Source organism: Podarcis pityusensis (genome assembly GCF_964106645.2).
Source record: "Podarcis pityusensis genome assembly, chromosome: Z".
Lineage (NCBI taxonomy): Eukaryota > Metazoa > Chordata > Lepidosauria > Squamata > Lacertidae > Podarcis > Podarcis pityusensis.
The window spans coordinates 33,493,097-33,507,551 of record NC_138044.1 but is presented as its reverse complement, the minus strand read 5'-3'; the positions used below and the strand labels follow the sequence as shown (position 1 = coordinate 33,507,551).

Here is a 14,455-nt window from a genome sequence, read left to right as displayed (position 1 = left end):
GGCAGAACTTAACAAAAAAGCAGCATTTTAAGACTTCGCCACCCCCCCCTCCTCAAGCACTGTAATTAATTGTTGTGGGCGGGCACAATAGCATTCTAGCCCCGCAGCTCTCATTAAGCAGCACTAATCAGCAATCCCACATGTGCATAATGTCACCAATAATTATACATCCTACAGCATTTTAAAAATGCATACAGATACAGAGGGATGAGGGTGTTTTAAATAACTACGACGCACCTCTCTCCTCTCACTCCCCTCTGTCCCTGTGATATCAGGAAACAACTATTCGTCCAGCCATCCGAAGCAACTTCCAGGATAAACAAACTTGCACCAGGGCTGGATTTCTAATGCAATGCCAATTTTTGCAAACCCAAATAAAGACAAGAAGCAAAACATCTTGAAAAGAAAACAACTTCCATCCTTGTTTCAACAAGCAAGCGTACATGAAAAGGCCCTGGACTCTCTTTTGGGGGCCATACGCTCCCATGTTTGTCATTGCCCTGTTTGTCATAGCATCGTCTTAGCCTGCTGACAGAGCACAGACCTTTCATCTTTAACTCCAAGTTTACTTAGGGTGCCAGTGGCACCATAAAGGTAGGGCTTGAGGACAGATGTCTCAGCAAAACGAGCAGGAGGGCTCCCAAATAACAGCAGGGGCGTGCTTGGCAAATTCTGGAATAAGTGACTTGACAGTACTGTCTTGAAAGGGCTGCAGGTATAGAAGAAGAAGAAGAGGAGTTTGGATTTGATATCCCGCCTTTCACTCCCCTTCAGGAGTCTCAAAGCGGCTAACATTCTCCTTTCCCTTTCCCTTCCTCCCCCACAACAAACACTCTGTGAGGTGAGTGGGGCTGAGAGACTTCAAAGAAGTGTGACTGGCCCAAGGTCACCCAGCAGCTGCATGTGGAGGAGCAGAGACGCGAACCCAGTTCCCCAAGATTAGGAGACTACCGCTCTTAACCACTACACCACACTGGCTCTCTGGTATAGTAGGACAACTGAGCCCAGAGTCCTACCTAATACCCTGTAGCTTCGTTCTCCCTCCAATATTTGTGCGGAAGGTGAACAACAACAGTTCGCAAACGGAAAGAGCTGCTATGAATCAGAGCATTCTGAAACGTAAAGTGGCTCTCGCTTGCAGACTTGGTGGCGCCTGATCAATTGATGAGAACGAACAATGAGCTATTCCAAGTATCTGGAATAAGAGTCACAACACCCATCTGCCAGAATGGGAATTAGAGACTTCACCATACTCTTCTCAGCACCTGCTAAAAACATTTTTGTTGAGGCAAGCCTACCTAGACATGTAGAATGTTGACGTGGGTTTTACTCTGTGTTGTGTTTTTTTAGCTTATCATTGATTTTAATTATTTTTGAATGTCTTAAATATTCGTTATGAACTTTTGTTACTGGGCATTTTACTTTTTTATTCTTTTTGTAAACTGCCTTGAGGTTTTGTTTGTTTTTTGCAATCAAGCGATGTATAATTTTTTGAAATAGATAAAATAAACCAGATTTTTCATGGAGGCTCAGCAGAAGGGGAGCCAGAAGGCAACAGTTTGAGGAAATGTGGGACCCAAGAAAATTTGGGAGATGGATAAAGGCAGGTCAGGTGCCATTATGGATGTGGTGATTCCCCCCCCCCCAACTCCAGTAAAACCTGCTCAACCTGAACATCTGTAAACAGAAACACACCACAAGAGCCTGCCCCCCTTCCCTCCCTCTCCTCTAGAGGAAACTGACACCATAAATGAATTTCTTGTGGCATAGAGTAGGAAAAAGATGAAACAGTACCACAAGGGTTTGTTTTTTTCAGAATATCTGAACCTTATTATAAGAGGACATTTATTGAAAAGGAAGAAAGCAAATTTAACAAACGAACAAACAAATAATAAATGAGATTTTTGCTAACTACAGAGGAATGGCAATTTTAGGAGACTTGTAATCTCTTTGACATTTCTCATCATTAATCCTACCCTCTGATTTAGAACTTTGCATGAGGTCTCTCTCTCTCTCTTTAAGAAATAGCTTCAGATGTGGACACTGCCAAAGTCATTAAAATAAAAAACACAGATTCCATGTGTAAATACTGGAATTTCAAGATCCTTTCCCAAATTTTCTTCAGATGCCACTGCAAGTAATCTGAAACACAGCTTGTTGCTGGAGGATGCCTAGCACGTTCTTCCTTTCCAAGACCTCACCTTAAACTTTCCATACTGCAAAATCCATTTTCCTAATGTGCTCAGGTTACTATTGCTATGGTTTTGTCCAAAATAACTTCTGGTTTCCCACGAGAGAACCTTCATGCTTACAGTGGTAATGGTCATGCCACATGAACGGGCAAATCACCTGCATGGTTGGTGTCTGAGATGAGTGCTTGGCACTTTCTGTGAGAGAAACAGTAGTTGCCAGTACGGATGGGGTAGAAACTCAACTTTGTTCACACCTGAATGCACTTTTCAAATCAACAGGCAAACCGAATCACAATTATCCTTCAACATCAGCAACATGCTGAATTTGGTGTTGTAGTTCTCCAACCAAACAACATGTACAAAAATGCATACTTTTAAAAATCAAAATACAACTGTGCATTATATTGAGGAAAATGGCTTGCAAAGATGTGTACATTGGTCAAATCTTCATACCAAAAAAGTGCCATATTGGAAGAAACAAGTAAGAAAACACTGGTAATTTTTCTTGAGGATTTTTTCCCCAATCCACAAACTGATGCAGAAATGTGGATAACAGAATTTAAGACTGGAAAAATGAGAAACTGATACTGAAATTGACAATTCTGCCCATTCGTAGTTACCTCTTTGAGCGTGGCTTTAGAAGTGGTCTTGGCTCTTTCACCACATGCAGTTTCCCCTCATTTAAACCTTCCATCTCCCAAAGCTGCTATCTTCTCCTGCTCCCAATGGGCTCAATGTCTTTTCCCCAAGGTGCAGTGCTACAGAACTATGACCTTGAAGAAGCATCCACTATTCTCCCATTGGTGTCCTGCTCATATATTTGTAAACAGAATTGTTGCTGCTTTTGCTGTTGTTGCAAAGATATAACTAGATGCCCAAGTGCAAAAGAAGGCAAGGCAAAGCATCAATACCAAATTCAATCTCCTTGCCATACCTGGCAATGCTGGGATGTCCCATGCCTAAATTCTTGTAGAGCCACTGCCAATCATTGTACACAACATCAAGGCAGATAAACCAATGACTTTGTATAAGGCCTATGTTCCTTCTTATGTTCCAGCATCTTTAATAGTTGTGCAGAAAATCCCAGCAGGTACAGCTTGCATAGGAAGTCACGTCTGCTGAAACTCCCTTTTCTACACAACTATTAAAGGTGCAGAAACTCTTTTGCAATGGGGTATCCTTGCCGATCGGAAGGTCAGCAGTTCGAATCCCCACGACGGGGTGAGATCCCATTGTTCGGTCCCTGCTCTTGCCCACCTAGCAGTATGAAAGCATGCCAAAGTGCAAGTAGATCAATAGGTACCACTCCGGCGGGAAGGTAAATGGTGTTTCCGTGTGCGGCACTGGTTCACCAGAAGCGGCTTGGTCATGTTGGCCACATGACCCGGAAGCTGTCTGCGGACAAACGCCGGCTCCCTCGGCCTGTAAAGCGAGATGAGCGCCACAACCTCAGAGTCGTCCGCAACTGGACCTAATGGTCAGGGGTACCTTTACCTTTACTTTAAGGCTCCAGTTTTCTCTCATCCAAAGGAAAAATAAACTGGGTATCTCTGCCTGCCCTGGAATATCTGAACACTGAGGACTAAGTGAGGGCTTGTAACAGGTTACATTGGCAGAGATATTTCAAGAACCAGACTAGTAAGCTGGCTAGCAGGAAATGTTCGCTTGTTTGCAAAGGACATCCTAGGTCTTTGGGAAACACAGCCATTACTCCCTCTGCATTTCTCCTCCCTCTTCCCACTTTGTCATTACAGATCTATGACATGGAGCACACATTTTTCAGCGAAGGAGAGAAGCAGAAGATACTGATGAACATAGACCCTCTAACCAGGACAGAGATCTTTCAAACTGGAAAGGGCAACAAGGAGGTTCTGGAAATACATGACTTCAAAAATGTATGTACTGTCATTTCTGCCCCCAATTGTGGTAGACCAAACATAACAGAGTACCGAGTGAGGCATTTTCACTTTCTGGGGAACCTTTTAGGGACAGATTGTGGAGTTATTCCTGAAGTGTACATGCACCTCTAAAAAAACTCACTGGGTCTGCACACTGAAAGCCAATTGTTATAAACAGTTCAATGAACATCCCATGATTTAACGACTATGGTATACTGATAGTGAACTCACATGAATTGAGTGCCAACCAAAATAAGGTAGTGGAGAATCACTGTGTATTAAGTACATATACAAGAGTGTGTGATTTTTAAAAATAAAAGCCTGACAACCACATATAAGCTTTTAGGACTTAGAAAATGTTGAGGTGTTGGGGGAGGGAGAAACTTGAGGAATTGGGCGGCGAGGGGGGGAGAGAATTGACCTGATCAAGCCAAGAAGAGCTTGTAGAGATGTGTGCCATGAGGTTTTTGTTAAATTCCCCTTCCTCCAGTATACAAGGATGCAGCCTCCCCAGGCTGAGACTAAAATACCACATTGTTGTACGTCCCACTTGCAGTAATAACAAAGCATTTATATAGAGTACTCGTTGGGAGTTTCCAAAGCACTTCACATATTTTCTAGAGACACATCTTTACCATTGCAAGACTGAACTTTTGCGCGTGAACTATAAGCCTGTAAAGTAGTTGAGTATTGCAAGAGGGAGGCAGACTAGATCTGATTGATTGTCAGACAAACCAACCAGTGAGATTACTGCATAAGTGGGATTTGTTTTTTTTTAATTTTTATAAATATTTATTGGGTTTTACAATAGAAATAAACATAATAAACAATGTAACATATATCTTAACATAGTTTCACATTTTCTTTGGACTTCCTCACATCTCCCGCTCCCACTTTCATCGTTATAACATTTTGTCAGCAATTTATTATCTTATTTGCATTCTTATATCCCTTCTATATTTCATAATCTTCTAGTTCTCAAAAAAAAATTATATTTTCTCAATCTCACTTATTTTCTTAAATCATCTAAATTAGTGGTGCTCAATTATTTTGATCTAGCATCCTGTTTAGCATTCACTCAAGTTGCAATGTTTTTGTAAATAATTCTTAAATTTCTTCCAATCCTCCTCGGTCCTCTCTTCTCCCAGGTCGCGAATTCTGCCGGTCATCTCAGCCAGTTCCATGTAGTCTATCAGTTGCATCTGCCATTCTTCCAGTGTGGGTAGATCTTGAGCTTTCCAATGCTTTGCGAGTAGTATCCTTGCTGCTGTTGTTGCATACATAAAAAATGTCCGGTCCTTCTTTACCACCCCTTGGCCGACAATACCCAAAAGAAAGGCCTCTGGTTTCTTAGTGAAGGTATATTTAAATACCTTTTTCAGTTCATTATAAATCATTTCCCAGAACGCCTTCACTTTAGGGCAAGTCCACCAGAGGTGGAAGAATGTTCCTTCACACTCTTTACATTTCCAACACTTATTGTCAGTCAGGTGGTAAATTTTTGCAAGTTTGACTGGGGTCATATACCATCTATATATCATTTTCATTACATTTTCTTTCAAAGCGTTACATGCAGTAAATTTCAATCCATTACTCCACAACCTTTCCCAGTCCTCAAACATAATATTGTACCCAATGTCCTGCGCCCACCTTATCATAGCCGATTTAACCATTTCATCTTGTGTATTCCATTTTAACAGCAAGTTATACATCCTTGAAAGTACCTTACTCTTAGGTTCTAACAATTCTGTTTCTATTTTCGATTTCTCCACCTGGAACCCTAGTTTCTTGTCGTTTTTAAAAACTTCTTTAATCTGAGCGTAATGTAACCAGTCTCAGCATAAGTGGGATTTGAACCCAAGGCTTCCTGACTTCTAGCTCAGGAATATTAGCCATTATGCAATTAAAGTTTGCAAAGGGGGGGACAGGAGCAGGGGAAGGAGGTGCTCATCAGGATGTGCTATTGCCCTATGAAAACATAGCATAGAAACCACACAATAAAAATATTGTTTGTTTCATATTGCTTTTATTTTTTATATATTCGTTGCAGGGAAAGAACCACATACTATGGTCAGTATTTATATGCTGCCTAGACTTTTGGCCCCATCAATAAAATCCAGCGCCCACCTTATTGAAATATGAAATGGTGTATCTTACCCTGCATTAAACTATACCCATACAATGACTGCAGGACTTTATGTATTTAGTTCTCTTCACCAGACTTTTTTTTCCTGCTCCACTAGGGAATAACAGGCATCTTTTTTGTGGGAGACCCGAAGTGCTTCATCCGAAACCAGATTAAAGGGATTCCTGAAACATCCAACGTGGACATGGAGGAGCTGGAAGTATGCAAAAATGAATAACTCCCTGAATTAAATAAGACCCAGGGCAGCCAGAGATTATAACAGCATGGAAAGTACAGACCGAGAGTAATCCCATTAGCTTTTAAATTTCTCACAGACCAGGCAGATATACTCACAGCATATGTTAAATGCCAAACTGGGGCCTAACTAAAGCAGTCCAGATGGAATTAGTTCCAGAGATGAAACTGGTCCAGCTAAACCAGTGGCAGAACTGAAGGGCTAAATGAAATATTTTAACCCAAATTCCACAGCTTGTCAAAATAGTTAAGATGCATAGAAACAGAGGAATCTGCCTTATACTGAGTCAGAGCATTGGTCCATCTTGCTCAGGGGCCGGCAACCTAAGGCCCATGGGCCACAAGTGGCCCACGGAGGTTGTTTAACTGGCCCCCGAGCCACCCCCGAACCGAGCCCCCCGCTTGGTGAGTCCCCACACGCTGCACTAAACCAGCATAGCGCAGCGTGGGGACTTGCTTCCACGGCGCCGGAAATCATGTCTGCACAGACACTGGAAATCGCTGATTCACGCACTCACGCGCACGTGCAATCCGGCCCATGGAGGGCTCTCCATTGGAGTGAACCAGCCCAGGTAAGGTAAACCTTGCTGACCCCTGATTCTAGCTTATTTTTGTTGTCCCTGATTGGCAGCATCTCTCCAGGGTTTCAGGCAGTGTTCTTTCTTAGCCTTCTCAGGAGATTCCAAAGACTGAATTTGGGACCTTCTTCATGGGACCAGTTTGATTCTGAATGGTGTATTAAAGAAGCCCTCCTTTTAGGAGAGAGGCTACATTTTTAGCCGTGGTGGGAACAATGGGGCCTCCAAGTAGGAAACATTGGATTTATAAGGTTTCCTGGAGGGATCTAGTCGCCCACTGTGGGATATAGATACGCATTTCAGTCAGGCAGCTTCCTCTCCTGTCCATTATGTCTGGGCAAAGTGGAAGGCAGAACACTGAGTGGCAACTTTATCTGAATAACCTGCAAAGCTGCAAGGAGGATACCAATGAAGTATCTTAGACACAAATCAAGAAAACACCAATATGATGGTTGTTTTTTTTAGTAAAGAGTGAGGTGTGCCTCCAGTTTTAGTCCAAAATAATAGTGCCCCGGATATGAAATGAAATGGTACCTCGCAAGACAAATGCCTCGCAAGACGAAAAACTCGCTAGACGAAAGAGTTTTGCGTTTTTTGAGTCGTTACGCAAGACGAATTTCCCTATGGGCTTGCTTCGCAAGACGAAACGTCTTGCGAGTTCTTGCGAGTTTGTTTCCTTTTTCTTAAAGCCGCTAAGCCGTTAATAGCCGCTAAGCCGCTAATAGCCGTGCTTTGCAAGACGAAAAAACCACAAGACGAAGAGACTCGCGGAACGGATTAATTTCGTCTTGCGAGGCACCACTGTGTATGGGAAATACAGCTCTATGAAATTGTTTCTCTAGGTTAACAAATGAAGAAAAATACATTTTTTAAAAATTTCTCGCAGGATGAGGAAATTACAGATACCTATTTCGAGCAGTCTGTAGTCTGGATTCCAGGGGAGAAGCCTATTGAAAATAAAGATTTCCTGAAAGGTTCCAGGATCTTTGAGGTCTGCAAAAATGTGACTGTGTACTGGATCCACCCGACCTTATTAAGAGGTAAGGCCACTTATTCTCCTCTTTGTAGCATGTTGACGAACCTGCAGCCTACTAGTGCAGATAAAGACACTCTTCTTTGGTCCACAGTAAAACTGAATTCAGACATACTGACATCAACTGCAGTATGGTTGGTCATGTTTTTGCCCCGTGCAAAGCTCACCTGTGTTTCCTTATCAGCTTCCGTGTGTTCCAGGGAGGAAAGAAGAATCTTTTGCAACTTGAAAAGGAGGCATCACCGAAATACAGAGCTATCTTATGGTTGCTAGCATACTAGAGTCCTGTAATGGTGGTGTTCAGACACTGGTTTTCTCTGGAACAGGCATTAAAATAGGTTTGCCATATATATATTTTTAAAAGTAAAAATCCAGACACATAAGTTGCCATTTAAGCACAGTTCTGTATGATCTGTCAATGACAGTTTGTCAAGGTGCTCTTATGCATGAATTAGCACACAACTGGTTCCAGCGGTAAGCCATAAACCACTTTAATTTCCACCAGAAAAGTAATTCATGGTGACTTGTTTGTCTCTGCCTCTTAGAGCCAGAACTTCTTGACTTTGAAAATGAAGGTCAGGAGGAGGAGGAAGACGATCCGATTCTGAGAGACAAGCAAGACTGGGCTAGACATCAGGAGGAAAAGGAAGAGCAACACCTGGCTAAGGATGCAAGACCAAGTACCAAACGTCAGGCCCGGCAGCTCACAGAAGAGGATTTCCCTGTGAATGATTACGTAAGTCAGGAGTAGCCAACCTTTTGAGGCCCATGAGCATATTTAGACTTTTAAGATAGTGCTGTGGGCAGCGGTCACAAAATGGCTGCTTGGGGAACACGTGGCATGAAGTAGCACTAAATGGCTGCCACATCTAAATGAGAGGGAAGGGACAGGACCACAATGATCTCATCACCATCAATTATTATTTTTTAAAAGGCACCAATATTAGCCACCACAAAAGCTTGGTCACAGAAGGAAGCTCTTTGCACCTCTCTTCCATCCAGAATGGAAAGAAGGGTGGGTGTCTAATCCCTGTATCCAATGATGAAGACACGTTCAATACAGGAGAGGCTGAGCCAGTGCAAACAGGAACTGAGCAGGAAGGGCCAACCGTCCCTTGTGCATAGTGGATTTTTGAGGGGGTGTTTACTGAGACCATTCGAGGGTGCCATAAGAAGTACTAGTGAGCACAATGGGGCTTGTTGGCGTCATGTTGGTGATCCCTGACATAAGTCTTTGGGATCAAGCCATTTTCATCACTGAGCTCTGGGACTGAACTTCTTGAGGAGGAAACATTGAGGAAGCAACTCAAGGATGGGGAACCTTTGTTATTCCAGGTGTTGCTATTCTATTCACTTATTAAATTTATATACAGCCACACAGCATAGGTCTCTGTGCACTCTGCTTTACCAGAAACAAGGCATTAAATGCTATGGGTTAGGGATGGAGGAAAAATTAAACTCAATTTGCATTTAAAGGCAGACCTGCATAGTGGCACTTTCTGAACCAAAGCACAGCCCTCCTCTGAAATTTGCATCCCTCCAAATGTTGCAATTCAAATCTCCAGCCACATAATGTGTACAAAAATGTATATACTAGGGTAAAGTGTGCATGAAAATGCATATGTTAGCAAAAATAACAGTAAAAATGTGGTATGTATTGGGGATGGGTTTTCATTTGGCCTTTAAAAAAAATTGCAAACAGATGTGGAAATGTGAAAAAACTGAATTTAAGATTGGAGAAATGAGGCACGGAATTTAAGAGACCTGCCCATCACTAACGATGGCCCCTTCCCAGATATGTCTGCCCTTTCTTCCTTCTGTACAAATGAGATTGATTTCCTGCCTTTTTGCCCTCCTTGTTTTCCCCTTTCAGTCACAGAATGGACTGGAGTTCCATCCCCTGTGGGACGAGAGAGGATACTGCTGTGCCCAGTGCCGCCGTGCCCATCGATACTGCCAGAGGGTGTGTGAGCCTCTCCTAGGCTATTACCCCTACCCTTACTGTTACCAAGGAGGGAGGGTCATCTGCCGTGTAATCATGCCGTGCAACTGGTGGGTAGCGCGGATGTTGGGGCGAGTGTAAACATACCCAGCCCCGCAAAAGATAACTCCTGATATACTGCAGTGTCCAAGCGCCGCCCGGGGAATTCCCTACGGGGTGCACTTGTGTACTACCAACACTCTATCCAGTTCAGGGGTCCCCAAACTATTGTCCAAGAGCTTCATCCAGGTAGTCCATGGCATGACTGTAAAAATAGAATTAAAAATCATACAGCATTTGCATCATGCAACACAATTGCTGCAACAGGCAGAAGAATGATTAGGGTGTCCACAATAATTTTCAAAGTTGTTTATGGGGGTGGGGGGAGTTTGGGAAACACTGCTCTAAGTGCTATTACTGCAGTTGAGTAGGCACCTCTGCCACCCTGAGACCAGTGGGGATTGGTAAAGCCCATTATCAAAAGACCACCACAAAATGTCCCAACTTTGCTGGTCGGACATTAAGGAGCAGCTTGGGTAGCTTGTGTGTGGTGTGTGTGTGGAAGGGGGGGGGGGCTTCAAAATGTGTTAAGAAACCCATTTATTGAAGTACTTCTGAAAATGTATTGTTGCCAGTTTGTTTCCAGTGAAGCAGACCTGCAACTTACCTGGGGGTTAGTGCATAAAGCCAAAATTTAAAATAGTCAAGACCATGGGTAGGCAAACTAAGGCGTGTTTTCACATGAGTAGAATGTGCCCTTTTATTTAAAATGCACCTCTGGGTTATTTGTGGGGCCTGCCTGGTGTTTTTACATGAGTAGAATGTGTGCTTTTATTTAAAATCCAGGTTATTTGTGGGGCATAGGAATTCATTCATTCATTTATTAAATTAAGTGGACTATATTTTTCAAAATATAGTCCAGCCCCCCCCCCCCAAAGGTCTGAGGGACAGTGGACCGGCCCACTGCTGAAAAAGTTTGCCGACCCCTGGTCAAGACCCACTGGGTGCAACGGTGGGTGGGATTGCCAAGGTTTCCACACACACCCCACCCCCGGATGCCGGTCCCCTTTGCATTGTATTTTATTTTTTTTAATTGCATAAAGCTAAATGCGCACAAATTAAATGTGCGTAAATTGTGGGTCTACCGTATAATCACCATCATTGGAGCTGTGTAACTGTTCTTGCCACATCCAGCTTTTAAAAAAATATATAATTACATAGCAGGATTCTGGGTTGTATCTGATGTCAGTTCTACTTACGCTAACATAGGCTGACTTAGGGCCATTAATTTCAGTATGTTTACTCTGAGTAGGATTGAGTTGGAGACAAGCCACTGATTCTGCCCAACATTCTGGGGATCCAGTGAGAGTAGACCAGGTTAGGGAACCTGTTGCCTTCCAGATGTTACTGCACTCCAGCTCCCATCAGTCACAGGCGGCCTGGCCTCCATGAGTAAGCATAATGGGAGATGGAGTCCCAACACTCCATCCCTGGAGTGGGCAGATACTCTGAGCCAGCTGTAAGACAGATTTCTGTGTTCAGAGAAAATGATCATTTCCTATTTCCTGTAGGAGATAGTAAATGACTGTTGCTTTGCTTGAAGAGTGATGATATTTACACATTTCCCTGAGTGCTTCAGCAAAGAAGGTTTTTTTCAGAGCCTTTGGAGTGGTTTAGTTTTGGAATTGCTGTTTCCCTTATTTTATTTTGCTGTGTGGAGGCTAACATTCTTCTCTTCCCACACCAGAAACCCCGCCCACCAGAAACCTCTTGCGCACATACCAATCAGCATCCTGTACAGTGTTTATTGGCAACAGGTTGAACCAATCCAGTGACTACTTCTTTTGCTTAGGCTGCAAAGTTGTCTCGTCTGAAGGCAGCTTTGTAGATGCACAGCCTATGTGCATCTACACACTAACTTCCCTGCACACATTCATGTTCCAACTCTTTTCTCCCAGCTGATTGCCAAAGTGACTGGTGTAACTGTGCTAGGACAGCACAGGCAAAGCCACCCTAAGGTGCCACAGCTAGATGCCCCAAACCCTAGAGCAGAACTCTTTTCTGAGTGGTTGCAAAATTTTACACGAAAAGATAAACGTATTTTTTAAAATAAATAAGTAAAAAACCAACCACAATTACTTAGACCCACTCCAGTTTGCCCAGCCTCTCACTTAGCTAGAGTCCCATGCTGTGGCTTCATGAAGTAGAAAACACAATCATTTCCCACTCTAGCAGCCTGCTAAACAGCCACACGAGGGCAGTCCTTTGAAAGAAATTTCTTGTCTATATCTAAATTATAGAATCATACAATTAGAGAGTTGAGAAGCACCCAAGGAGTCATCTAGTCCAATTCCTGGAATGCAGGTATGACAGCTAAATAGTCCCTGACAGATGGCCATCCAAACTGCTTTAAAAGCTCCAGGGAAGGAGAGTCCACCACAGTCTCACTGTCAAACAACTCTTGTTGCCAAAAAGTTCTTCCACTTTCTTGTCATTTGAATCCACTGGTTCGAGTCCTGCCCTTTGGGGACAGCAGTAAACAAGCTTGTGCCACGTGACAGCTCTTCAGATATAATTTCAGAAGCAAAGCAAGCCCAACCCAACCACATTATAGCTTTGGCTCAATCCTCCCACAAGTTCCTTGTTGCAGTACAGTCCAGAACTTGGAATGAACTAATCCAGTTTAACAAAGTTCACCAAATTAGTCCAAGATTTCTCGACTGTACCTGAATGTAGTTCTCATAACTGCCAGGTAAACTAAATTTGTTTCCCAATGAAACTTCGGTTTCCAGTTCATCTCCTCTTACACTTTAGAATCTTTGGGCCTTTGAGCGTAAAGACTATAATTGTCGTTGGCGGGGGGGGGGGGGGCGGCAATTAAGCCATTCACATTCCACCATGTGTGTGCTTTGATGTTTTCTCAGTCTTCTTGAGTATATCTTACACTTCAGCATAGCAGCTTCTAATATTCCGAATGTTGAAGAAATGTTGCTGAGGATCATTTGGATGAGTTTGAACTGTGAACTGGACACACGTGAACTGGAATTAGCTCCTGTGGGGACATGCCAAACTAGCTCTTTCATAATGTTTTCAGTCATTGGAACATAAATGAAAAGGGATGTCTTTCTGCACGATAGCATCAAGGCCATGCATCCCTTTAGAGATGGGACATCAGATATGCAGCCCTCCATCATGGGGAAGGTGTCTCTGCATCTCTTATTTCTTAACCTACAGGGCTGCCCATTTTACTATTGCTTTTTTAAAGGGGTGGGTGGGTAATAGTGCAATTGAGAAGCTTCTTTTTATCTTTTTGGAAACTTGTCTGCTTGCAACCTTAGGAGATGCATTTTAGTTGAATCCAGTCACTATCAAGGTGTGTGTAGGTGCTACACAAAGTTTATCTGAATTTCCAGCAGAGATATAAGAAAAGAGATTTATTATTACAGTGGTACCTCTGGATGCGAACGTAACACGCGACTGCGCGGGTCGTGTTTCACCGTGTGACGTCATTTTGAGCGTCTGCGCATGCGTGAGTGGCGAAACCCAGAAGTAACGCACTCCGTTACTTCCAGGTCGCCGCGGAGCGCAACCCCAAAATGCTTAACTTGAAGTGTATTCATCCCGAGGTATGACTGTATTATTATTTTATTTGCCCCCATGGCTGGTTGTAGAGGTGCAAGAGGTGCAATAATACATGACTGTATTATTATTTTATTTCCTGTGACTTCCCTTGAAGGCTAAGCAAGGAAGCTTATTGCACAACAAAAGTTGTTTTAAGGTGCTGTTTTACTCTTGGTTCTTCACAGACCTCAGATTACTGGCGCTACCTAGCTGCTCAGGTTTAGCCATTTTTTATTATTATTACTAATTCTCCATTAGCTTAATTGCTACCAAGTTAAGCCTTATTTTGATATGTTATTCTGTGTTTAGCTTCATCTATTGTTTACTTTTAGTTAACATGTAAAGAACATGACCGGTGAGAGGAGGCAAATATTAAAATATCTGCTCTGGCTTTGTTTCTACTTTCATTATTGGATAATGTCTTCCAGGGTCAATGGAAGGAAGCTCTCATAGATTTTCAGGTGTCTACATTCACCTACATACCCCAATGGTGGTAAAATACCCAAAGATGCCCCAAGCATTCTCTCTCTCTCTCTCTCTCTCTCTCTCTCACACACACACACACACACACAGAGACCATTTGGCTTTTCCACATTTCCCACCAGCAATGTCCTTTGATGAAATGACTGCAAAGCGAGCCCAATTGTTGGGGTTTAGAAGCCATCTAATTCGGTTCTGATCAACCCACTCCCACCACACACAACCAGCTGCTCAGAAATGCCACTTCCCAGCCAACACACACACATACAGCTGGTCAGTGCAAGAGAAGCAA

General features: G+C 43.0%; 1 protein-coding gene across 2 annotated transcripts in view; it reads left to right on the top strand.

The window, feature by feature from the left end:
- The window catches only part of TNMD (tenomodulin), a 38,564-nt gene extending 24,492 nt beyond the window's left edge, over positions 1 to 14,072 (top strand). For both annotated transcript variants that reach the window (XM_080990505.1, XM_080990504.1), the window contains exons 3-7: positions 3,947 to 4,087; positions 6,334 to 6,435; positions 7,935 to 8,088; positions 8,627 to 8,817; positions 9,955 to 14,072. In XM_080990505.1, coding sequence (XP_080846631.1) covers positions 3,956 to 4,087; positions 6,334 to 6,435; positions 7,935 to 8,088; positions 8,627 to 8,817; positions 9,955 to 10,164 — 789 coding nt within the window. In that variant the 5' untranslated portion in view covers positions 3,947 to 3,955 and the 3' untranslated portion in view covers positions 10,165 to 14,072. The remainder of the gene's footprint in view (positions 1 to 3,946; positions 4,088 to 6,333; positions 6,436 to 7,934; positions 8,089 to 8,626; positions 8,818 to 9,954) is intronic.
- Positions 14,073 to 14,455: the final 383 nt, after the last annotated feature.